At 42.6% G+C, this 26,362-nt stretch overlaps 1 protein-coding gene across 34 annotated transcripts in view; it reads right to left on the reverse strand.

Moving 5' to 3' along the window:
- LOC118372108 (protocadherin alpha-C2-like) overlaps positions 1–26,362 on the reverse strand; it is a 220,161-nt gene that overhangs the window by 75,571 nt on the left and 118,228 nt on the right. The window contains exons 1-2 of one of the 34 annotated variants that reach the window (XM_052488249.1): positions 17,172–17,397; positions 7,875–10,139 (exon numbers count right to left, since the gene is read on the reverse strand). The exons of 20 other annotated variants lie outside the window; for them this stretch is intronic. In XM_052488249.1, coding sequence (XP_052344209.1) covers positions 7,875–10,139; positions 17,172–17,324 — 2,418 coding nt within the window. In that variant the 5' untranslated portion in view covers positions 17,325–17,397. Of the gene's footprint in view, positions 1–199; positions 2,690–4,036; positions 6,531–7,874; positions 10,362–11,322; positions 13,803–14,906; positions 17,398–18,221; positions 20,715–26,362 lie in introns of those variants that run through there. 13 more of the 34 variants (XM_052488247.1, XM_052488250.1, XM_052488251.1 and 10 more) reach the window with 13 other exon arrangements.

Genomic DNA, 26,362 nt, shown 5'->3' on the forward strand with positions numbered 1-26,362 from the left:
GCAAGGCCTGCATCTTCTTCACCGCACGCAAATAGTCCGCCGAGTTTACAACAGGTGAAAACTTTGAAATGTACAGTATTTCAATGATCATTTCAATGAATGAAAAAATAAAGAAAATAACAATGTCATAAGGACCCATAGAAGACATATAATGCAATCATTACGGCACACATTTCGTTCACTGAACTGTACTTCTTACCTTCTCATTGTGGGGTAATGTCTGAGTCCTGTTAAACGTGTCATTTCCATTAATACTGATCAGTTCTGCATCTGCAGGTGGATACGGAGCGGGGAAAACCACTACGTCACTCTTCAGTGTGTCTGAGCTGAAACACACGTCATACTGCTGAGTAGATTTAGAGTAAGACCAGCTTCCGTCAGGGTGTGTGGTGATCATTGGGGCGCTGTACCTTCTGAAACTGTCCTCTGTCCTGTGGCATTTTACAGCAATTAAACTGATGAGGCTCAGTAAAAATATCACTGACACCGAGGCAATGGCGATCAACAAATACAGGTTTAAATCAGAGAAGTTCTCCTCCTTTCTCGGCACATTTCTGAATTGAGTCTGGATTTCACCTGTACTTTCAACCACCACTACATCCATAGATACAGTCGCTGACAGTGAGGGTTCTCCGTTATCAGAAACCAACACGACCAACGGGTGAGTTTTCAGGTCATTGTCACTCATTCTCCTCTTAGTCCTTAGTTCCCCGGTGCTGGTTCCGATTCGGAAGAGGTTGGTTCCCTTGGGCTCAGAGATGTGATAAGAAAGCAGCGCATTGTAGCCAGAGTCGGCGTCTACAGCCCTGATCTTGGCCACAAAGTAGCCCGCTTCAGCAGAATAGGGAACGTTCTCAGTGTTAACGGAGCCGTGCTCAGAATAGGGCGCGAGAATCCCAGGACTGTTGTCATTCTCATCCAGGATAAAAACATTCACAGTCACGTTGCTGCTGAGTGGAGGAACACCAGAGTCTGTGGCCTGAACTTTGAACTGGAAAGTTTTGATCTCCTCATAGTTAAAAGACTGCAGACTGATTATGTCTCCAGTATCCGAGTTTATATTTACAGATGATATTGGAACCCTTTTATCTAATAATGTATATGTAATCTTTGAGTTTTTTTCGGAATCTCGATCAATAGCTGAAATCGTAAAAATGACGTCTCCTACCGGACCGTTCTCTTTCACATAAACATTAATCACAGGTTCTGAGAAGAGAGGCGCGTTGTCATTTACATCAGAAACATGTATTGTAATATCGCTGGTGCTGGAGAGAGGCGGGGTCCCTTCATCCGTAGCTGTGATGGTGACATTGTACTGAGAAGCGCTCTCTCTGTCCAGAGGCCCATCAACCACTAATGTATAATAGTTTTTATAGTTTGACTTTAGTTTAAAGGGGACAGACCCCACAACTTTAAAATGTGTAAGTCCGTTATTACCTCCGTCTTTATCAGTTACTGTTACCAAGGCGACCACGGTCCCTATCTCAACATCCTCTTTTACTGGGCTCATAAGTGATGTTACTGCGATTTCAGGAGCATTGTCATTGACATCAATAACTTCTACTAACAGTTTAGAATAACCACTGCGAGGCGAGGAGCCTTGGTCCGTCGCCTGAACTCGAATTTCATATGCAGCATTTTCTTCATGATCCAATTTCCTTTTAACAGTGATTTCACCACTTTGCGAATCTATTGAAAAATCATCTGCAGAATTCACATTTCCACGTTTCATGAAGCTATATGCAATGTCAGCATGTGTACCTTCATCTAAATCCGTAGCCTCTAGCTTCAATATTGTTGTCCCCAAAGATACATTTTCATTAACACGGACCTTGTAAAGTGGTTTAGTAAATGTTGGCGAGTTATCATTGACATCAATTAAGTTAACAATGATCTGTGAAGTCCCGGATCTTGGAGGTTTTCCTCCATCTATAGCGGTCAGTGTGAGCTGGATAACGGGCTGTTTCTCTCGGTCTAAAGCTTTCTGCAGAACTAACTCAGCAGACACACTCTGCTCTCCACCGCTCTGTACATCCAGGGAGAAGTGTTCATTCGGGCTCAGCTTGTAGCTGTTTACCGAGTTACTGCCCGTATCTGCGTCATTCGCAATCGGTAAAGGATATCTCTCTCCAGAGGAGGAAGACTCTGATATGTTAAATACATGAAAGCTTTCTAGAAATGTAGGTGCATTATCATTGATGTCTAATATGTGTATTTCAATACGGTGAATAAGCATAGGATGGCTCAATATGGCTTCTATATTTAAGGAGCACTTTGCCGTATTCGGACAAAGCTCCTCTCTGTCTATCCTCTCGTTAACGTACAGAATTCCTGTTTTCAAATTAGCCTCGACAAATCTCTTACTCTGACCGAATGCAATCCTTAGACCCCTCGACTCCAGTTCCTGAACATTAAGGTTTAAATCCTTAGCGAGATTCCCCACAAAAGTGCCTTTGTCCACCTCCTCTGAAACGGAGTAAGAGATCTGCGCTGCAGACCAGTCAAATAAACAAAGCAACGCGACGCACTGAATCCAAACGCGTTCTCTTTGTCTTCGACGACCCATCGCTGCTTGTATAAAACAACTGAATCCAAGTAATGGTCAAGTACCCATTAAAACTCTCGAATATTCCGTTATATGTCAGAGATCCTGTACAGCCCAGCCCTCTCCGTCTCACCACCATTCGAGTTCATCGCTTCACAATTCGCTCGAGACTGGTGACGCTCGACTCTTTTTCATTCAGGGAGGAGGAGTTACAATATCTCGATAACATCTCTCCCATTTGTGGTCCATAGTGACACCGTGTGTTACTTATATACATATTTTATTCTTTACATTACAATGTATATTTTTACAGTTTTTTTTTTTTACAATACTGAGATAACCTGAATTAGACAACCCCGTGTTGATCATTCACTCACATAAAGGCCTATATAGGTAAAAGTCAAACTGTTCTGTTCAATGGGAAAAAATGGAAAACATAAGAAAAGTAAATCAACCTCATGTAATGACAAAACGTGTCATCTAGTGTCATCTTCGGATAACAATAGCAGAATCTATAAGAATCAATGAATAAAACAAACACGAGACATTGATCACACACAGCAACCTGCTGGCCTATCAATCTCAAATGAACGTTCATCAGCAGAGAGCGAGAACGGTTTCAGCAACATAGACAGCACTTGATAAGCGTTCACGCATGTTGAACAAACCTTTTGACAGGGTTGAAATTGATAAAGTTACAGAATGCATCTATAGGCGCTTATAATGTCAATGGCAATTGTGCAGTCTATCATCAATCTGAAACACGACGTATATGTATATTCCCCATGCGTTGTAACCTTTCGTGCCTATTTACTCACAATACCTAATATATGTACAACTTTGTTGGGATTTGACACATCAACACATTCGTGAAGTCATTTACACCTTGAAAGTTTGGCGCGAAGATGAAGCACTGAAGTGTAGAGCCTTTTCAGAACCATGGACAGCAAAACGAGTTCAATCAAGCCAGGAGGCCATACGCACTGGTCAAAACAAATCCAATGTAACAACTCTCGAGTGGGGGGCTGTTTTCAAGGAAAGAGTCAATTATAAAATAATATGATTTTACTGCTAGGAGTTCAAAGGAGAAATACAGATATAATTCAATAGAAAAATAGTCAATAGAAGCATGACGACCATCACTTCTGAGCAGCATGTATGTGATGTTTCATATGAAATGCTACAAAACATAGTCAGGGGGAAAAAAAGCGTTTCCAGTGCATTACGTGAAACAACAGGCAAAAAGCAGGTAGCTAAGAAGGTGAAATATTTCAGAACCATGGACAGCGCCTATGTGTTTATCTTGACAGCGAGCAAAAGAGTACGGCATTTTCCAACTTGAACCAGCTATTATTTAATTGAACATGCAAATGAGAAAGAGAAGAAAAGTTCAACTTCATCCAAAGACATTGAGAAAAACAACAAAACAACAAAAAAGGCTAATTAAAGGATGGATTTATGGGTTAAGTGAAACTATAGTTCTTATCTTACCTCCTCTTTGTTGGGTAATGTCTGAGTCCTGTTAAACGTCTCATTTCCGTTAATACTGATCAGTTCTGCATCTGCAGGTGGATACGGAGCGGGGAAAACCACTACGTCACTCTTCAGTGTGTCTGAGCTGTAACACACGTCATACTGCTGAGTAGATTTAGAGTAAGACCAGCTTCCGTCAGGGTGTGTGGTGATCATTGGGGCGCTGTACCTTCTGAAACTGTCCTCTGTCCTGTGGCATTTTACAGCTATTAAACTGATGAGACTCAGTAAAAATATCACTGACACCGAGGCAATGGCGATCAACAAATACAGGTTTAAATCAGAGAAGTTCTCCTCCTTTCTCGGCACATTTCTGAATTGAGTCTGGATTTCACCCGTACTTTCAACCACCACTACATCAATAGATACAGTCGCTGACAGTGAGGGTTCTCCGTTATCAGAAACCAAAACGACCAACGGGTGAGTTTTCAGGTCATTGTCACTCATTCTCCTCTTAGTCCTTAGTTCCCCGGTGCTGGTTCCGATTCGGAAGAGGTTGGTTCCCTTGGGCTCAGAGATGTGATAAGAAAGCAGCGCATTGTAGCCAGAGTCGGAGTCTACAGCCCTGATCTTGGCCACAAAGTAGCCCGCTTCAGCAGAATAGGGAACGTTCTCGGTGTTAACGGAGCCGTGTTCAGAATAGGGCGCGAGAATCCCAGGACTGTTGTCATTCTCATCCAAGATAAAAACGTTCACAGTCACGTTGCTGCTGAGTGGAGGAACACCAGAGTCTGTGGCCTGAACTTTAAACTGGAAAGTTTTGATCTCCTCATAGTTAAAAGACTGCAGACTGATTATATCTCCAGTATCAGAGTTTATATTTACAGATGATGATATTGGAACGCGTGTTTCTAATAATGAATACGTCATCTTTGCATTTTCATCTGAATCTGGGTCAAAAACAGACATCGTACAAATGACGTCTCCTACCGGACTGTTCTCTTTCACATAAACATTAATCACGGGTTCTGAGAATCGAGGAGCATTGTCATTTACATCAGAAACGTGTACAGTAATAACGCTGGTGCTGGAGAGAGGCGGGGTCCCTTCATCCGTAGCTGTGATGGTGACATTGTACTGAGAAGCGCTCTCTCTGTCAAGAGGCCCGTCGACCACTAACGAATAATCGTTTTTGTAGTTTGACTTTAGTTTAAAAGGAACAGACCCAACAATCTTGCAGTTTGTAAGTCCGTTTTTACCTCCGTCTATATCACTTACTGTCACCAAGGCGACCACTGTCCCTATCTCAGCATCCTCCTTGATAGGGCTCATTAGTGACGTCACGGACACCACAGGAACATTATCATTGACATCAATAACTTCAACTAACACCTTAGAATAACCACTACGAGGTGAATGACCTTGGTCCGTAGCTTGCACACGTAGCTCATATGCTGCGTTTTGTTCATGATCCAATTTCGATTTTACAGTAATTTCGCCACTTTGTTGATCTATAGAAAACACATCGGCCGAGTAAACACTACCACGTTTGCTAAATGAATAAACAAGTTCACTATTCACACCCTGGTCTAAATCTGTAGCTTCCACATTTAATATTTGTGTCCCCAAAGATACATTTTCATTAACACGGACCTTGTAAAGTGGTTTAGCAAATGTTGGCGTGTTATCATTGACATCTATTAAGTTAACGATGATCTGTGAAGTCCCGGATCTTGGAGGTTTTCCTCCATCTATAGCGGTCAGTGTGAGCTGGATAACGGGCTGTTTCTCTCGGTCTAAAGCTTTCTGCAGAACTAACTCAGCAGACACACTCTGCTCTCCACCGCTCTGTACATCCAGGGAGAAGTGTTCATTCGGGCTCAGCTTGTAGCTGTTTACCGAGTTGCTTCCCGTATCTGCGTCGTTACCTATCGGTAAAGGATATCTATCTCCAGGTGAAGATGATTCCGAAATGTTAAACGTGTGATATTGTTCAAGGAAGATCGGTGAATTGTCATTTGTATCTAAAATATGCACCTGTATTCGGTGGAGCTGCATAGGATCTTTCAATATGGCCTGTATGTTCAAAGAGCACTTTACCGTAATCGGACAAAGCTCCTCTCGGTCTATCCTCTCGTTAACGTACAGAATCCCCGTTTTCAAATTCGCCTCAAAATACCTCTTACTCTGTCCTGATACAATCCTTAAACCCCTCGACTCCAGTTCCTGGACATTAAGGTTCAAATCCTTAGCGAGATTCCCCACAAACGTGCCTTTGTCCACCTCCTCTGAAACGGAGTAAGAGATCTGCGCTGCAGACCAGTCAAATAAACAAAGCAACGCGACGCACTGAATCCAAACGCGTTCTCTTTGTCTTCGACGAACCATCGCTGCTTGTATAAAGAAACGAAATATTCAAGTAGAATATATTCAAATATCCATCAAGCCTACAAAATCTGTAAAATAGATCCTGTACTAGCCTCCTGCCCAGCCCTCTCCGTCTCACCACTATTCGAGTGTTTCTCTTCACAAAGCGGTCTGGACTGGTGACACTCGTCTCTATCTCATTCAGAGAGGAGGAGTCATTGAATATCGGCGACTACATTCATTTCTGTGGTCTATAGCGACACCACGTGCTAATGTTTTACATAGCCTCTAAGACTAACGTAAAATACGGGTGTATATTATCGATGTGTGTTTCTAGTAACCAGGCTGATTATTTGACTTGTTAGAATTCCTGAGAAACTGCAGGAGACCACATCGTGTTGGGGAATATGCCTGTGCATTGGAAAGAACAACCACTCTATTCAATGCTAAACACGGGGAAGGCCTGTGCATTGGAAAGAACAACCACTCTATTCAATGCTAAACACAGGGAATGTAGCTGAAGAGATGTCAACCTAACATAACTAAACAGATTTTCAGATAGTCATGTTTTTATAACAATGACAAAAACATAACAAAGACACAAACTGTTGTACAAAGCTCAAGGAGTTAACAGTGTGATACAATCAAGACGGCAAATACACAATTATCAAAAGGTAACGTCCACGTTGAATCTTTTTCATTACACCAGTGACAAGTATTCATCTAAAAAGAACACTGCCTGCCCACCCACACCGCAAGCAGAGAGCAATAATGGGTTCAGGACCATGGACAGCACAAGGTAAGATTTCCCCACTTCCTCAACGTATACCTTTGGAAACAAATATTTACTGTTGAAATGGATGAAGATAAAGTATGCACCTTTTAAACTTACAATGTTAGGGGTAATTGAGTAGCCTATATTATTCATCTGTAACATGATGGATGTGTATTTCCTATACGTCGTAGAAGGTTCTGCCTATTTTCTCACAAGACTATACTTACTACCATACCCTACCACAGCGTCAAAAAAGCCATTCATATGCCATAGAGCAGGGGTATTCAACACTTACCCGGGGTCCGGAGCATGCTGGGTTTCTGTTCTACCTGATAATAAATTGCACACAACTGGAAAACCCAGGTCTAAATCAGTCCATGGTTAGAGGGGAACAGGAACAATGAAAAATGCAGTGGAACATGCTTCGATTTTCAGAGTTGAGGTGTGAGGGTCAAAGAGCATTGAACGCTTGGCGCGAATCCTTCAGCTCTGAAGTTGAGCCCGCTTTTCGAACCATGGACAGCAACACTCGTTCAGTTAGACAAGGAGGCCATGCGCACAGTGCAAAACAAAGCCAACGTGACAACTCTCGAGTAGAGGGACGTTTTTAAAGTAAGATGAACTTAGAAAACAATATTATTTGACTGCAAGTTCAAAAGAGTAATACATTGATCATTCAAAAGCAAAATCGGCCCAGTTACGTATAGATCTTACCTTCTCATTGTTGGGTAATGTTTGTGTTCTGTTAAACGTGTCATTTCCATTAATACTGATCAGTTCTGCATCTGCAGGTGGATACGGAGCGGGGAAAACCACTACGTCACTCTTCAGTGTGTCTGAGCTGAAACACACGTCATACTGCTGAGTAGATTTAGAGTAAGACCAGCTTCCGTCAGGGTGTGTGGTGATCATTGGGGCGCTGTACCTTCTGAAACTGTCCTCTTTCCTGTGGCATTTTACAGCTATTAAACTGATGAGGCTCAGTAAAAATATCACTGACACCGAGGCAATGGCGATCAACAAATACAGGTTTAAATCAGAGAAGTTCTCCTCCTTTCTCGGCACATTTCTGAATTGAGTCTGGATTTCACCTGTACTTTCAACCACCACTACATCAATAGACACAGTCGCTGACAGTGAGGGTTCTCCGTTATCAGAAACCAAAACGACCAACGGGTGAGTTTTCAGGTCATTGTCACTCATTCTCCTCTTAGTCCTTAGTTCCCCGGTGCTGGTTCCGATTCGGAAGAGGTTGGTTCCCTTGGGCTCAGAGATGTGATAAGAAAGCAGCGCATTGTAGCCAGAGTCGGCGTCTACAGCCCTGATCTTGGCCACAAAGTAGCCCGCTTCAGCAGAATAGGGAACGTTCTCAGTGTTAACGGAGCCGTGCTCAGAATAGGGCGCGAGAATCCCAGGACTGTTGTCATTCTCATCCAGGATAAAAACGTTCACAGTCACGTTGCTGCTGAGTGGAGGAACACCAGAGTCTGTGGCCTGAACTTTAAACTGGAAAGTTTTGATCTCCTCATAGTTAAAAGACTGCAGACTCACTATATCTCCAGTATCAGAGTTTATATTTACGGAGGATGATATTGAATTACTTTTATCTAATAATGCATACCCAATCTTTGAGTTTTCTTCTGAATCTGTATCAAATGCATAAATTGTATAAATTAAGTCGCCTACCGGACTGTTCTCTTTCACGTAAACATTAGCCACGGGTTCTGAGAAACGAGGAGCGTTGTCATTGACATCAGAAACGTGTACTGTAATAAGGCTGGTGCTGGAGAGAGGCGGGGTCCCTTCATCCGTAGCCGTGATAGTGACATTGTACTGAGAAGCGCTTTCTCTGTCAAGAGGCCCGTCAACCACTAAAGAATAATCGTTTTTATAGTTCGACTTCAGTTTAAAAGGAACAGACCCAGTAAGTTTACAGTTGGTGATGCCATTTTTACTACTATCTTTATCTGTCACTGTCACTAAGGCGACCACTGTCCCTATCTCAGCATCCTCCTTCACTGGACTCATGAGTGACGTTACTGAGATTTCTGGAGAATTGTCATTGACATCAATAACTTCAACTAATACTTTACAGTGGGTGCTACGAGGCGGAGTGCCTTTGTCTTTAGCTTGAATACGAATCTCAAAGGCGGAGTTATTCTCGTAATCTATACTCCCCTTCACGGTAACTTCTCCAGTTTCAGAGTTAACAGTAAAAACATCGGGGAGGTTTAAACTCCCGCGACCAATAAGAGAATATTCTATTTCACTGTTAATTCCCTCATCTAAATCTGAGGCGTTGAGTGCTGCAATAATAGTACCAAATCGCACGTTCTCAGTAACACGAAATTTGTATAGCTGTTTGTTAAAAACTGGAATATTATCGTTAACGTCTTGCACATTGATAATTATAAGTAACGTCCCTGATCTAGGGGGTTTTCCTCCATCTATAGCGGTCAGTGAGAGCTGGATAACGGGCTGTTTCTCTCGGTCTAAGGCTTTCTGAAGCACTAACTCAGCAGACACACTCTGTTCTCCACCGCTCTGTACATCCAGGGAGAAGTGTTCATTCGGGCTCAGCTTGTAGCTGTTTGCTGAGTTACTGCCTGTATCTGCGTCATTCGCTATCGGTAGTGGATATCGCTCACCGGGAAAGGAAGACTCGGCTATGTTGAGTATATGCACTTTCTCGAGGAATGATGGTGCATTGTCATTGATGTCTGAAACAGTCACATCAATACGATGGAGAAGCATAGGGTGGCTCAGTACGGCCTGTATGTTTAAAGAGCACTTCACCGTATTCGGACAAAGCTCCTCTCTGTCTATCCTCTCGTTTACATACAGAACCCCCGTTTTCATATTTGCCTCGAAATATCTCTTATTATGTCCCGATACAATCCTTAGACCCCTCGACTCCAGTTCCTGAACATTAAGGTTTAAATCCTTAGCGAGATTCCCCACAAACGTGCCTTTGTCCACCTCCTCTGAAACGGAGTAAGAGATCTGCGCTGCAGACCAGTCAAATAAAAAAAGCAACGCGACGCACTGAATCCAAACGCGTTCTCTTTGTCTTCGACGACCCATCGCTGCTTGTACAAGATGAATTAATCCAATGGAAAATAGTGACATATCCATGAAACCTGAAAAAATCCGTTAGACAGATCCTGTACAGAGCCTCCTGCCCAGCCCTCTCCGTCTCACCATCTCTTCACAAAGCTCTCGGAATGATGACGCTGTCGTTCTTATTCAGAGGAGGAGTCATAGAATATCAGCGGCTACATTCATTTCTGTGGTCTATAGTGACACCATGTGTTACTGTTACACATAGTCTATATTACTCATGTACAAGAACAATGTTTATTATTGGACGTGTTAGAATAGTGAGATGAAGTCCACCAGACAACATCGCGCTGGATATTTACCACACGAAAGGCCAATGTATTTAAATGGACTAAAATCCAATACAAAACCCAGGTAATGTAGCAAAAGAAACAACCTCATCTAATGCAATGAATGCTAAAGGGGTTAACATTATAATACCAAGACAGCAAAACCAAATGATCCAAAGCAAATGACCACGTTGCATCTGTTCCAATACACCAGTGACAAGCACCACAGAGAGCACTCGGTAAGGATTCACCGCCTGCTGAACATAGATCATTGGAAACAAATATACACTGTTGAAATGGATACAGATATAGTATGCAGCATTTAGGCTGATATTGTCGAGGGTAGTTGTGTATTACACTATATATCATCAATATGTAACATGATGTGTGTGTATATTTCCCACAAGGTACTGCCTATGTCCTCACAAAACATATACACAACTTTGCTGATGGTTTACACATTCATGAAGCGCAACACTATTGTACAGTGACATACAAAGCCATTCATATCTCATAGAGCATTAAACGCTTGGCACATTTCTACAGCTTTGAAGATCAGTGCGGTGTCAGAAGTATGGACAGCAACATTCGCTCCATCACGCAAGGAGGCAATAAGCATAGTGCAAATCAAAGCCAATGTGACAACTCTTGAGTGAACGGCTTTTTTTAGTAAGAGAAACGTAGAAACAATATTATCTGACTACAAGGAGTTCAAATGAGCAATACAGGTATGATGCAGTAGATAAATCGGCCAATTTATGAATTACTCTTACCTCCTCTTTGTTGGGTAATGTCTGAGTCCTGTTAAACGTGTCATTTCCGTTAATACTGATCAGTTCTGCATCTGCAGGTGGATACGGAGCGGGGAAAACCACTACGTCACTCTTCAGTGTGTCTGAGCTGTAACACACGTCATACTGCTGAGTAGATTTAGAGTAAGACCAGCTTCCGTCAGGGTGTGTGGTGATCACTGGGGCGCTGTACCTTCTGAAACTGTCCCCTTTCCTGTGGCAGTTTACAGCTATTAAACTGATGAGGCTAAGTAAAAATATCACTGACACCGAGGCAATGGCGATCAACAAATACAGGTTTAGATCAGAGAAGTTCTCCTCCTTTCTAGGCACATTTCTGAATTGAGTCTGGATTTCACCTGTACTTTCAACCACCACTACATCAATAGACACAGTCGCTGACAGTGAGGGTTCTCCGTTATCAGAAACCAACACGACCAACGGGTGAGTTTTCAGGTCATTGTCACTCATTCTCCTCTTAGTCCTTAGTTCCCCGGTGCTGGTTCCGATTCGGAAGAGATTGGTTCCCTTGGGCTCTAAGATGTGATAAGAAAGCAGCGCATTGTAGCCAGAGTCGGAGTCTACAGCCCTGATCTTGGCCACAAAGTAGCCCGCTTCAGCAGAATAGGGAACGTTCTCGGTGTTAACGGAGCCGTGTTCAGAATAGGGCGCGAGAATCCCAGGTCTGTTGTCATTCTCATCCAAGATAAAAACGTTCACAGTCACGTTGCTGCTGAGTGGAGGAACACCAGAGTCTGTGGCCTGAACTTTAAACTGGAAAGTTTTGATCTCCTCATAGTTAAAAGACTGCAGACTCACTATATCTCCAGTATCAGAGTTTATATTTACAGATGATGATATTGAATTACTTGTACCTAATAATGCATACATAATCATTGAGTTTTCTTCGGAATCTCGATCAAAAGCTGAAATTGTATAAATGACGTCTCCCGTCGGACTGTTCTCTTTCACATAAACATTAGCCACGGGTTCTGAGAAACGGGGAGCGTTGTCATTGACATCAGAAACGTGTACTGTAATAACGCTGGTGCTGGAGAGAGGCGGGGCCCCTTCATCCGTAGCCGTGATAGTGACATTGTACTGAGATTCACTCTCTCTGTCAAGAGGCCCGTCAACCACTAAAGAATAATCGTTTTTATAGTTCGACTTCAGTTTAAAAGGAACAGACTCAATGAGTTTACAGTTGGTGATGCCATTTTTACTACTATCTTTATCTGTCACTGTCACTAAGGCGACCACTGTCCCTATTTCAGCATCCTCCTTCACTGGACTCATGAGTGACGTTACTGAGATTTCTGGGGAATTGTCATTGACATCAATAACTTCAACTAATACCTTACCGTGTGCACTACGACGAGAATGCCCTTGATCGGTCGCTTGAACTCTTATTTCGTATGATGGACTTTTTTCATAATCCAAATTCCCTTTTATTGTTAGTTCACCCGTGTCTGAATTGATGCTAAACATAATGGATGGATCCCAATTACCCCGTTTAAAGAAAGAGTACACTATTTGACTATTTACGCCCTCGTCTAAATCTGTTGCAGTGAGAGTTAGTATAGATGTCCCAAAATGTGCATTTTCATGAACACGTACCTTATAAAGCGGCTGGGAAAAAAATGGAGAATTATCATTGACATCTATGACGTTGACAATGATCTGTAAAGACCCGGATCTAGGAGGTTTTCCTCCATCTACAGCGGTCAGTGTGAGCTGGATAACGGGCTGTTTCTCTCGGTCTAAAGCTTTCTGCAGCACTAACTCAGCAGACACACTCTGCTCTCCACCGCTCTGTACATCCAGGGAGAAGTGTTCATTCGGGCTCAGCTTGTAGCTGTTTATCGAGTTACTACCCGTATCTGCGTCATTCGCTATTGGTAGCAGGTATCTCTCACCGGGAGAAGCTAATTCAGTAACATTCAAATTATGTATTTTTTCAAGAAAAGACGGAGCATTGTCGTTAATATCAATAATATTCACCTCAATGCGGTGGAGAAGCATAGGATGGCTCAATATGGCCTGTATGTTTAAAGAGCACTTCACCATATTCGGACAAAGCACCTCTCGGTCTAATCTCTCGTTAACGAATAGAATCCCCGTTTTAAAATCAGCCTCAAAATACATCTTACTCTGTCCTGATACAATCCTTAAACCCCTCGGCTCCAGTTCCTGAACATTAAGGTTCAAATCCTTAGCGAGATTCCCCACAAACGTGCCTTTGTCCACCTCCTCTGAAACGGAGTAAGAGATCTGCGCTGCAGTCCAGTTAAATAAACTAAGCAACATGACGCACTGAATCCAAAGGCGTTCTCTTTGTCTTCGACGACCCATCGCTGCTTGTACAAAATGAATTAGTCCAACAGAAAATAGTTGCATATGCTAGAAAACTAAACAATCCGTTATAGAGACCGTGAACAGCCCAGCCATCTGTCTCACCACCAATCGAGTGTTTCTTTTGACAAAGCTCTCGGGACTGATGACGCTAGTCTTTTTCTCGTTCAGAGAGGAGGAGTCATAGAATATAAGCAACTACATTAATTTCTGTGGTCTACAGCGACACCATGTGCAATGTTGTACATAGTCTATATTACTCATGTAAAATAAGACCGTCGGCCTATTATTTCACTTGTTTTTAGAATACTATGATAAACTCCAACGTCGTGTTGGACATTCACTACCCGAAATGCCATTGTATTAAAAGGACACGCGTTCTAGTCATGGCAAAACACAGGGAAAGTAGGTGAAGGAAAGTCAAACTAACAGAATGAAATATATGTTCAGATAGTAATGTTTTGATAACAATGACAGAAGCCATAACAAAGACACACATTGATGTACGTAGCTCAAGAGTTTAGCATTGTGATATTGTCAAGATTGCTGAAACATTTTTCTCTGACGTAAATGATCACTTTGTATCTATTCCATTACACCAGTGACAAGAAACCATCCAAAAAAGAACACTGCCCCTAATTATCAGAGATCAAGAACGGTTGCAGCACCATGGACAGCACTTGGTAATACTTTACCTTCGAGAAGAAATATACACTTTGAAATTGATAAATATTCAGCACGGACCTTTAGGCTGACAACGTCCATGGTAATCGTGTAGCTGTATGATTAAGCTGAAACATGATGTAACTGAATATTTCCCATACATTGTATACAATCCTGTCTATTTACTCAAAATACCCTACATACAATGTGTAATCTGATTTGACAGATTTCACATTCAGATTACACATCCCTGAAGTGCAACACTATTGTACAGCGCCACAGAAGTCCAATCATACCTTAAAGATCATTAATACGAATCCTCAGCTCTGAAGTATAGCATGCTTTCAGGACCACGGACAGCAAAACTCGCTCAACGAAGAAAAAAGGACACGGACATTGGTTTTATTTTGCAGTGTGGGTAACAACTCTCGAGTGGATGGATGGCTTTTTTCAAGGTAAGAGTAACCTATAAAACAATATTATTTGACTGTAAGGAGATCAGTGGAGTAATTCAGATATAAATCAACAGAAAAGGAGTCAATAGATCTTACCTCCTCTTTGTTGGGTGATGTCTGAGTCCTGTTAAACGTCTCATTTCCGTTAATACTGATCAGTTCTGCATCTGCAGGTGGATACGGAGCGGGGAAAACCACTACGTCACTCTTCAGTGTGTCTGAGCTGAAACACACGTCATACTGCTGAGTAGATTTAGAGTAAGACCAGCTTCCGTCAGGGTGTGTGGTGATCATTGGGGCGCTGTACCTTCTGAAACTGTCCTCTGTCCTGTGGCATTTTACAGCAATTAAACTGATGAGGCTCAGTAAAAATATCACTGACACCGAGGCAATGGCGATCAACAAATACAGGTTTAAATCAGAGAAGTTTTCCTCCTTTCTCGGTACATTTCTGAATTGAGTCTGGATTTCACCTGTACTTTCAACCACCACTACATCAATAGATACAGTCGCTGACAGTGAGGGTTCTCCGTTATCAGAAACCAACACGACCAACGGGTGAGTTTTCAGGTCATTGTCACTCATTCTCCTCTTTGTCCTTAGTTCCCCGGTGCTGGTTCCGATTCGGAAGAGGTTGGTTCCCTTGGGCTCAGAGATGTGATAAGAAAGCAGCGCATTGTAGCCAGAGTCGGCGTCTACAGCCCTGATCTTGGCCACAAAGTAGCCCGCTTCAGCAGAATAGGGAACGTTCTCAGTGTTAACGGAGCCGTGCTCAGAATAGGGCGCGAGAATCCCAGGACTGTTGTCATTCTCATCCAGGATAAAAACGTTCACAGTCACGTTGCTGCTGAGTGGAGGAACACCAGAGTCTGTGGCCTGAACTTTGACCTGGAAAGTTTTGATCTCCTCATAGTTAAAAGACTGCAGACTGATTATATCTCCAGTATCAGAGTTTATATTTATAGATGATGATATTGAAACACTTTTATCTAATAACGAATACGTAATCTTTGCATCTTCATCTGAATCTGGGTCAAAAGCAGACATCGTACAAATGACGTCTCCTACCGGACTGTTCTCTTTCACATAAACATTAATCACGGGTTCTGAGAAGTGAGGCGCGTTGTCATTTACATCAGAAACGTGGACAGTAATAACGCTGGTGCTGGAGAGAGGCGGGGTCCCTTCATCCGTAGCTGTGATGGTGACATTGTACTGAGAAGCGCTCTCTCTGTCAAGAGGCCCGTCGACCACTAACGAATAATAGTTTTTGTAGTTCGATTTCAATTTGAATGGAACAGACCCAATAATATTACAGTTGGTGAGGCCGTTCTTACCTCCGTCTTTATCAGTTACTGTCACCAAGGCAACCACTGTCCCTATTTCATCATCCTCTTTGACTGGGCTCATGAGGGACGTCACTGATATTTCAGGGACATTGTCATTGACATCAATAACTTCTACTAACACTTTGCAATACGTTTTCCGTGAGGAGTGCCCTCGGTCCATCGCCTCAGCCCGAATTTCATAGGCGGCAGTTACCTCATGGTCCATAGTTTTCTTAACAGTAATTATGCCTGTATCTGAATTTATAGCAAATGTATCTGAGTGGCTTAAACTACCTCGACCTATTAGTGAGTACATAATCTCGCCATTTACGCCCTCGTCAAGATCCGTCGCGGTGAGAGTTATTATTGCTGTACCAGATGAAACGTTTTCAGGAACGCTAACCTTATAAAGTGGTTTGCTAAATGAAGGTGCATTATCATTAACGTCTTCCACATTTACTGTGATCAGTAATGTCCCGGATCTTGGAGGTTTTCCTCCATCTACAGCGGTCAGTGTGAGCTGGATAACGGGCTGTTTCTCTCGGTCTAAAGCTTTCTGCAGAACTAACTCAGCAGACACACTCTGCTCTCCACCGCTCTGTACATCCAGGGAGAAGTGTTCATTCGGGCTCAGCTTGTAGCTGTTTACCGAGTTACTGCCCGTATCTGCGTCATTTGCTATCGGTAGTGGATATCGCTCACCAGGAAATGCCGCCTCGGTGATATTAAGTACATGTATTCTTTCGAGGAATGATGGTACATTATCATTTATGTCTAAAATATCAATTTCAACCCGGTGGAGCTGGGTAGGATGGCTCAATATGGCTTCTATATTTAAGGAGCACTTCACCGTATTTCGACAAAGCTCCTCTCTATCTATCCTCTCCTCAACGAACATAATTCCTGTCTTCAAATTTGCCTCGAAATACCTCTTACTATGTCCCGATACAATCCTTAGACCCCTCGACTCCAGTTCCTGAACATTAAGGTTTAAATCCTTAGCGAGATTCCCCACAAAAGTGCCTTTGTCCACCTCCTCTGAAACGGAGTAAGAGATCTGCGCTGCAGACCAGTCAAATAAACAAAGCAACGCGACGCACTGAATCCAAACGCGTTCTCTTTGTCTTCGACGACCCATCGTTAATGGGGCAAAACAACTGAACCCAAGTAATGGTTTTGTACCCATGAAAACTCGAATATTCCGTTATATATCAGAGATCCTGTACAGCCCAGCCCCTCCGTCTCACCACTATTCGAGAGTTTCTCTTCACAATACGCTCGAGACTGGTGACTGACGCAGTTGGGTTTTTTTTTGTTGAGAGAATTAGAGTCTTAGGATATTAATGACTTCTCTCCGATCTGTGGTCTATAGCGACACCATGTGTTACTACTGATTTATTTTCGTTTCATTTTATATACCATAGTATGACTTATTGCGATAGTAACCACATGTTAAAATATAACTGGGAGAAACCAGCGAGCAACGTTGACTCAAATGTTAATCAATCCCTTCATGCATTAAATAGTTAAATTCTAATACACGCCCTGATGAGAGGTAGTACAGATGTGGGAACAAACAATGGGAACACTTCAAATGAGTCTTGGTAGTCGTACACAGTGGCGGGGTTGAAAGTGGACATGATCAAAGCTTTCGAGCAGTCAAGAAACCAAATCAAGTATTATCGACTTATTAAAAGAAACGGAATCACAAAATATACAAATGGATTGTTAGATGAAAAATACACATCTTTCAAAACAAACTTCGCAAATCACTTGAATGAATGCATTGCACTTTCAACGACGAAAATTATGTATCAAAATAGGCCTCTGCCCCTGAAAACCATTATAGCAACTTTGACAGATTCCGGAATTTCATAGCAATGTCCGAACAACAATTCGTCTGACGTCAAGCCAATATATAACACATGTTCTCAAACGATATATTACAGAACAGCTACTACAGTATAAACGAACTGACATCATGATACCATATACGTTTTTGCCAAATGTCTGTCATTTTGAAAACTGTTACAATACGGAACGTTTTGAGACACAAAAGCAAAAAATTGCCCATAGATCTTACCTTCTCATTGTGGGGTAATGTCTGAGTCCTGTTAAACGTGTCATTTCCATTAATACTGATCAGTTCTGCATCTGCAGGTGGATACGGAGCGGGGAAAACCACTACGTCACTCTTCAGTGTGTCTGAGCTGAAACACACGTCATACTGCTGAGTAGATTTAGAGTAAGACCAGCTTCCGTCAGGGTGTGTGGTGATCATTGGGGCGCTGTACCTTCTGAAACTGTCCTCTGTCCTGTGGCATTTTACAGCAATTAAACTGATGAGGCTCAGTAAAAATATCACTGACACCGAGGCAATGGCGATCAACAAATACAGGTTTAAATCAGAGAAGTTCTCCTCCTTTCTCGGCACATTTCTGAATTGAGTCTGGATTTCACCCGTACTTTCAATCACCACTACATCAATAGACACAGTCGCTGACAGTGAGGGTTCTCCGTTATCAGAAACCAACACGACCAACGGGTGAGTTTTCAGGTCATTGTCACTCATTCTCCTCTTAGTCCTTAGTTCCCCGGTGCTGGTTCCGATTCGGAAGAGGTTGGTTCCCTTGGGCTCAGAGATGTGATAAGAAAGCAGCGCATTGTAGCCAGAGTCGGCGTCTACAGCCCTGATCTTGGCCACAAAGTAGCCCGCTTCAGCAGAATAGGGAACGTTCTCAGTGTTAACGGAGCCGTGCTCAGAATAGGGCGCGAGAATCCCAGGACTGTTGTCATTCTCATCCAGGATAAAAACGTTCACAGTCACGTTGCTGCTGAGTGGAGGAACACCAGAGTCTGTGGCCTGAACTCTGAACTGGAAAGTTTTGATCTCCTCATAGTTAAAAGACTGCAGACTGATTATATCTCCAGTATCCGAGTTTATATTTACCGATGATGATATTGAAACACTTTTATCTAATAACGAATACGTCATCTTTGTATTTTCATCTGAATCTGGGTCAAAAGCAGACATCGTGTAAATGACGTCTCCTACCGGACCGTTCTCTTTCACATAAACATTAATCACGGGTTCTGAGAAGTGAGGAGCGTTGTCATTTACATCAGAAACGTGTACAGTAATAACGCTGGTGCTGGAGAGAGGCGGGGTCCCTCCATCCGTAGCTGTGATGGTGACATTGTACCGAGAAGCGCTCTCTCTGTCAAGAGGCCCGTCGACCACTAACGAATAATAGTTTTTGTAGTTCGATCCCAACTTAAAAGGAACAGACCCAACAAGCGTACAGTTGGTGAGGCCGTTTTTACCCCCATCTTTATCAGTTACTGTCACCAAGGCGACCACGGTCCCAATCTCAGCATCCTCTTTGACTGGGCTCATGAGTGACGTCACCAATATTTCAGGGACATTGTCATTGACGTCAATAACTTCAACTAACACTTTACTGTGTGCACTACGGGGGGAGGAGCCTTGGTCTGTCGCCTGCACTCGAATTTCATATGCAGGACTTCCCTCATAATCCAAATTCCCCCTGACTATAATTTCACCTGTTTCTGAATTTATATCAAATAAAACAGACGGGTTCAAGTTTGCGCGTTTGATAAAGGAATATTCAATCTTACCGTTAAACCCTTCATCTAAATCTGTGGCAATAAGTTTTATTACTATAGTTCCAAACGGAGCATTTTCATTTACTCGGACCTTATACAGCGGTTTGCTAAAAGTGGGAGAATTATCATTTGCATCAATCACATTGACAATGATCTGTAAAGTCCCGGATCTAGGAGGTTTTCCTCCATCTACAGCGGTCAGTGTGAGCTGGATAACGGGCCGTTTCTCTCGGTCTAAAGCTTTCTGCAGCACTAACTCAGCAGACACACTCTGCTCTCCACCGCTCTGTACATCCAGGGAGAAGTGTTCATTCGGGCTCAGCTTGTAGCTGTTTACCGAGTTACTGCCTGTATCTGCATCAACTGCGAGCGGAAGCAAATATCTTTCGCCCTTTGATGATGACTCAGATATATTAAATGTGTGCAATGTTTCATCAAAGGCCGGCGCATTGTCATTGATGTCTAAAATATTCACCTGTATTCGGTGGAGAAGCATAGGGTGGCTCAATATGGCCTCTATGTTTAAAGAGCACTTTACCGTATTCGGACAAAGCTCCTCTCTGTCAATTCTCTCGTTAACATACAGATTCCCCGTTTTCAAATTAGCCTCAAAATACCTCTTACTATGTCCCGATACAATCTTTAGACCCCTCGACTCCAGTTCCTGAACATTAAGGTTTAAATCCTTAGCGAGATTCCCCACAAACGTGCCTTTGTCCACCTCCTCTGAAACGGAGTAAGAGATCTGCGCTGCAGACCAGTCAAATAAACAAAGCAACGCGACGCACTGAATCCAAACGCGTTCTCGTTGTCTTCGACGAACCATCGCTGCTTGTATAAAACAAATTGTCAGAATTAAAGTCACAGAGGGCCTATCCATTAAAACAAAAAAAAATACGTTATGCTAGAGATCCACACAACTCAGCCATCCGTCTCACGATCATTCGACTGCTTCTCATGACAATGCGCTCGGGACAGGCGTCGATTGTATTTCATTCAGAGGAGGAGTCTTGGATTATCAGTGACTTCTCTCCGATCTGTGGTCTACAGCGACACCATGTGTTGCTTTTTTATTGTTTTTTATTGAGATCACTGACTTTTGTGATGGTCGTCAGGAAATGCCAAATATGACTGTATATTAATCAGTGACCAGTGTCTCATCTTTGAAACCATCACGCGATATCGTCCAATTTGAATGCATGTGCTCGTGATAAGAACTGCCTAATGTGAAGTGAAAAACATGTACTGATTAAATGACTGCACTTAGTCAGGTAGAAACGGTGTTGATAAAGGTCTGCAATAAGGACAGCTTTTAGGGAGTCAATAAACCAACGTGATTGTCTACATAGGAAACTGCCAGATGTCCTTTTCAAGGGGGAGACAAGTAGAGAGAAAATATATATATATTTAAACCAACTTGATTGTCTATATAGGAAACTGCCAGATGTCGTTTTCAAGGGGGAGACAAGTAGAGAGAAAAAATATATATATTTAAACCAACTTGATTGTCTACATAGGACACTGCCAGATGTCGTTTTCAAGGGGGAGACAAGTAGAGAGAAAAATATATATATTTAAACCAACTTGATTGTCTACATAGGACACTGCCAGATGTCGTTTTCAAGGGGGAGACAAGTAGAGAGAAAATATATATATTTAAACCAACTTGATTGTCTACATAGGACACTGCCAGATGTCGTTTTCAAGGGGACAAGAGAGAAAATATATATATTTAAACAACTTGATTGTCTACATAGGACACTGCCAGATGTCGAAACAATAGAGAAAAATATATATATTTAAACCAACTTGATTGTCTACATAGGACACTGCCAGATGTCGTTTTCAAGGGGGAGACAAGTAGAGAAAAAAAAATATATATTTAAACCAACTTGATTGTCTACATAGGACACTGCCAGATGTCGTTTTCAAGGGGGAGACAAGTAGAGAGAAAAATATATATATTTGAACCAACTTTTTACATCACTAGAATAGTCAAATTCCACTGTCAACACATACTAGCAAAGACCCAAATAGTCATTTAACACCCAATACAGAAGACCAATGACCGTTTCAGAACCATGGACAGTGACCTCCCGTTCGAGGAAAAGGTTATTTTGCACATTAACGTAGCTATTTATGCGAATATATATATATAATTTTATGACATCAAAAACTAAATTGACCATGAAAACACATATCATACCTATGAATGAAACATAAATATTAGTATAGTCTACTACTCTTACCTCCTCTTTGTGGGGTAATGTCTGAGTCCTGTTAAACGTGTCATTTCCATTAATACTGATCAGTTCTGCATCTGCAGGTGGATACGGAGCGGGGAAAACCACTACGTCACTCTTCAGTGTGTCTGAGCTGAAACACACGTCATACTGCTGAGTAGACTTAGAGTAAGACCAGCTTCCGTCAGGGTGTGTGGTGATCACTGGGGCGCTGTACCTTCTGAAACTGTCCTCTGTCCTGTGGCATTTTACAGCAATTAAACTGATGAGGCTCAGTAAAAATATCACTGACACTGAGGCAATGGCGATCAACAAATACAGGTTTAAATCAGAGAAGTTCTCCTCCTTTCTCGGCACATTTCTGAATTGAGTCTGGATTTCACCTGTACTTTCAACCACCACTACATCCATAGATACAGTTGCTGACAGTGAGGGTTCTCCGTTATCAGAAACCAACACGACCAACGGGTGAGTTTTCAGGTCATTGTCACTCATTCTCCTCTTAGTCCTTAGTTCCCCGTTGCTGGTTCCGATTCGGAAGAGGTTGGTTCCCTTGGGCTCAGAGATGTGATAAGAAAGCAGCGCATTGTAGCCAGAGTCGGCGTCTACAGCCCTGATCTTGGCCACAAAGTAGCCCGCTTCAGCAGAATAGGGAACGTTCTCAGTGTTAACGGAGCCGTGCTCAGAATAGGGCGCGAGAATCCCAGGACTGTTGTCATTCTCATCCAGGATAAAAACGTTCACAGTCACGTTGCTGCTGAGTGGAGGAACACCAGAGTCTGTGGCCTGAACTCTGAACTGGAAAGTTTTGATCTCCTCATAGTTAAAAGACTGCAAACTGATTATATCTCCAGTATCCGGGTTTATATTAACCATTGTAGACAGCGGTGCTGATTTGCCTTTACTCTCTAAGAATGAGTAGGTCACTTGGCCATTTTCATTGACGTCAGAATCAAGTGCAGACACAGTTTTAATGACGTCTCCTACCGGACTGTTCTCTTTCACATAAACATTAATCACGGGTTCTGAGAAGCGAGGAGCGTTGTCATTTACATCAGAAACGTGTACAGTAATAACGCTGGTGCTGGAGAGAGGCGGGGTCCCTTCATCCGTAGCTGTGATAGTGACATTATACTGAGAAGCGCTCTCTCTGTCAAGAGGCCCATCAACCACTAACGAATAATAGTTTTTATAGTTTGTCTCCAATTTAAATGGGACATTATTCACAATATCACAATCCACAATTCCATTTTTGCCATCATCTTTATCGAGGACTGACACGAGAGCGATGGCGGTGCCCACCTTACTGTCCTCCTTCACTGTGTCTAAGAGTGACGTCACAGTGATCTCAGGGGCATTGTCATTCATATCCGTAACCTCTATCAATAATTTAGAGTGAGATGTCATGGGTGGTTGTGCCCCGTCATGAGCTTGTATACGGAGCTCAAAAGCATTGTCTTTCTCGAAGTCAATATTTCCTTCTACTGTTATCACTCCAGTCCGTTGATTAATTTCAAAAATGTTCAACACATAATCTTGGTCTTTTTGTCTTAGGGAGTAAACGATTTCACCATTTGTTCCTTCGTCTGCGTCTGTCGCATTCAGAGTTATTACTGTCGTGCCAATTGGAATGTTTTCAAAAACACGAGTCTTGTACAAATAACTGCTAAAAACCGGAGCGTTATCATTGACGTCCAAAACATTAACTACAATCTCTGATGTGGCCGACCTCGGTGGGTTGCCACCATCAATGGCCGTCAGTGTGAGCTTTATAACAGACTGTTTCTCTCGGTCTAACGCTTTCTGCAGCACTAAGTCAGCAGACACACTTTTCTCCTCCCTTATGGACCGCTAAAGAAAAATAATCATTTGTGCTCAGCTTATAGGTGCCCAATGCATTTCTACCACTATCGATATCTGACGCTTCAGACAGTGGGAACCTCGCCACTGGTAAAGTGTTTTCTGTAATATCTAAGACCTGTGCCTTCGTAGTAAACGACGGAGCATTATCATTAACATCTAAAATAGTGATTTCTAGATGGTAAAGCTTCAACGGACTGTTTATAACGGCCTCTACACTGACTGTACATTTCGGAGCCTTCACACAGAGCTCCTCTCTGTCTATTCTCTCATTTACATAGAGAACACCAGTCTTAAGATTTACCTCGAAATACTTTCTCTTGGACCCGGTGACAATCTGAAACATACGCGACTCCAAATCCTGGACATTGAGGTTTAGATCCTTAGCGATATTTCCCACAGAAGTCCCCGAATTTACCTCCTCCGAGACGGAATAGGAGAGCTGCCCGCACACCGCTTCCCAGTAACACTCCAGCAACACAAGCAATACATACGTCACAATAGAGCTCCTTCTGTTCGGTAAAGACATACTTCCATCGAATGTCAGCAACGCATAGATCCGAAAAGATTAGTATCCTTGAAAAAATCTCAGCATAGAAAATATATGTATCAAATCCAGCTGAATTTCTAAGCGGTAAACACCGGTATGGCCTGAGACAACCGTCTCTCTCTCGTCTTGCGTCTCTTTTTAACAAAGCCACCAAAAATCTCCCCACTTTCTGAAACTGGGAGGGACCTCGAGACACGAAATAATATCTCAATGCCACGGTCAACAGTGACGCCACGTGGGGAATGTACCAGCTTACAGCAACTCAGAAGATCCCAATACATTCCATGACATCCATCCAAACACAATAGAAGCATGACGACCATTCACTTCTGAGCAGCATGTATGTGATGTTTCATATGAAATGCTACAAAACATAGTCAGGGGAAAAAGCGTATCCAGTGCATTACGTGAAACAACAGGCAAAAGCAGGTAGCCAAGGCGGTGACAGATTTCAGAACCATGGACAGCGCCTATATGTTTATCTTGACAGCGAGCAAAAGAGTACGGCATTTTCCAACTTGTACCAGCTATTATTTCATTGAACATGCAAATGAGAAAGAGAAGAAAAGTTCAACTTCATCCAAAGACATTGAGAAAAACAACAAAACGACAAAAAAGGCTAATTAAAGGATGGATTTATGGGTGAAGTGAAACTATAGTTCTTATCTTACCTCCTCTTTGTTGGGTAATGTCTGAGTCCTGTTAAACGTCTCATTTCCGTTAATACTGATCAGTTCTGCATCTGCAGGTGGATACGGAGCGGGGAAAACCACTACGTCACTCTTCAGTGTGTCTGAGCTGTAACACACGTCATACTGCTGAGTAGATTTAGAGTAAGACCAGCTTCCGTCAGGGTGTGTGGTGATCATTGGGGCGCTGTACCTTCTGAAACTGTCCTCTGTCCTGTGGCATTTTACAGCTATTAAACTGATGAGACTCAGTAAAAATATCACTGACACCGAGGCAATGGCGATCAACAAATACAGGTTTAAATCAGAGAAGTTCTCCTCCTTTCTCGGCACATTTCTGAATTGAGTCTGGATTTCACCTGTACTTTCAACCACCACTACATCAATAGACACAGTCGCTGACAGTGAGGGTTCTCCGTTATCAGAAACCAACACGACCAACGGGTGAGTTTTCAGGTCATTGTCACTCATTCTCCTCTTAGTCCTTAGTTCCCCGGTGCTGGTTCCGATTCGGAAGAGGTTGGTTCCCTTGGGCTCAGAGATGTGATAAGAAAGCAGCGCATTGTAGCCAGAGTCGGCGTCTACAGCCCTGATCTTGGCCACAAAGTAGCCCGCTTCAGCAGAATAGGGAACGTTCTCAGTGTTAACGGAGCCGTGCTCAGAATAGGGCGCGAGAATCCCAGGACTGTTGTCATTCTCATCCAGGATAAAAACGTTCACAGTCACGTTGCTGCTGAGTGGAGGAACACCAGAGTCTGTGGCCTGAACTTTGAACTGGAAAGTTTTGATCTCCTCATAGTTAAAAGACTGCAGACTGATTATATCTCCAGTATCTGAGTTTATATTAACCATTGTAGACAGAGGTGGTAATTTGCTGCTACTCTCTAATAATGAGTAGGTCACCTTGCCATTTTCATTGACGTCAGAATCAAGTGCAGACACGGTTTTAATGACATCTACTGGACCGTTCTCTTTAACATAAATATTAATCACGGGTTCTGAGAAGTGAGGAGCGTTGTCATTTACATCAGAAACGTGTACAGTAATAACGCTGGTGCTGGAGAGAGGCGGGGTCCCTTCATCCGTAGCTATGACGGTAACATTATACTGAGAAGCGCTTTCTCTGTCAAGAGGCCCATCAACCACTAACGAATAATAGTTTTTGTAGTTTGTCTCTAATTTAAAAGGGACCTTATTCTTGACCTCACATTGAACCGCTCCATTTTTGCCACCATCTCTATCGAGGACGGACACA

This window comes from Oncorhynchus keta, chromosome 30, assembly GCF_023373465.1.
Source record: "Oncorhynchus keta strain PuntledgeMale-10-30-2019 chromosome 30, Oket_V2, whole genome shotgun sequence".
In the NCBI taxonomy this organism is placed as follows: domain Eukaryota; kingdom Metazoa; phylum Chordata; class Actinopteri; order Salmoniformes; family Salmonidae; genus Oncorhynchus; species Oncorhynchus keta.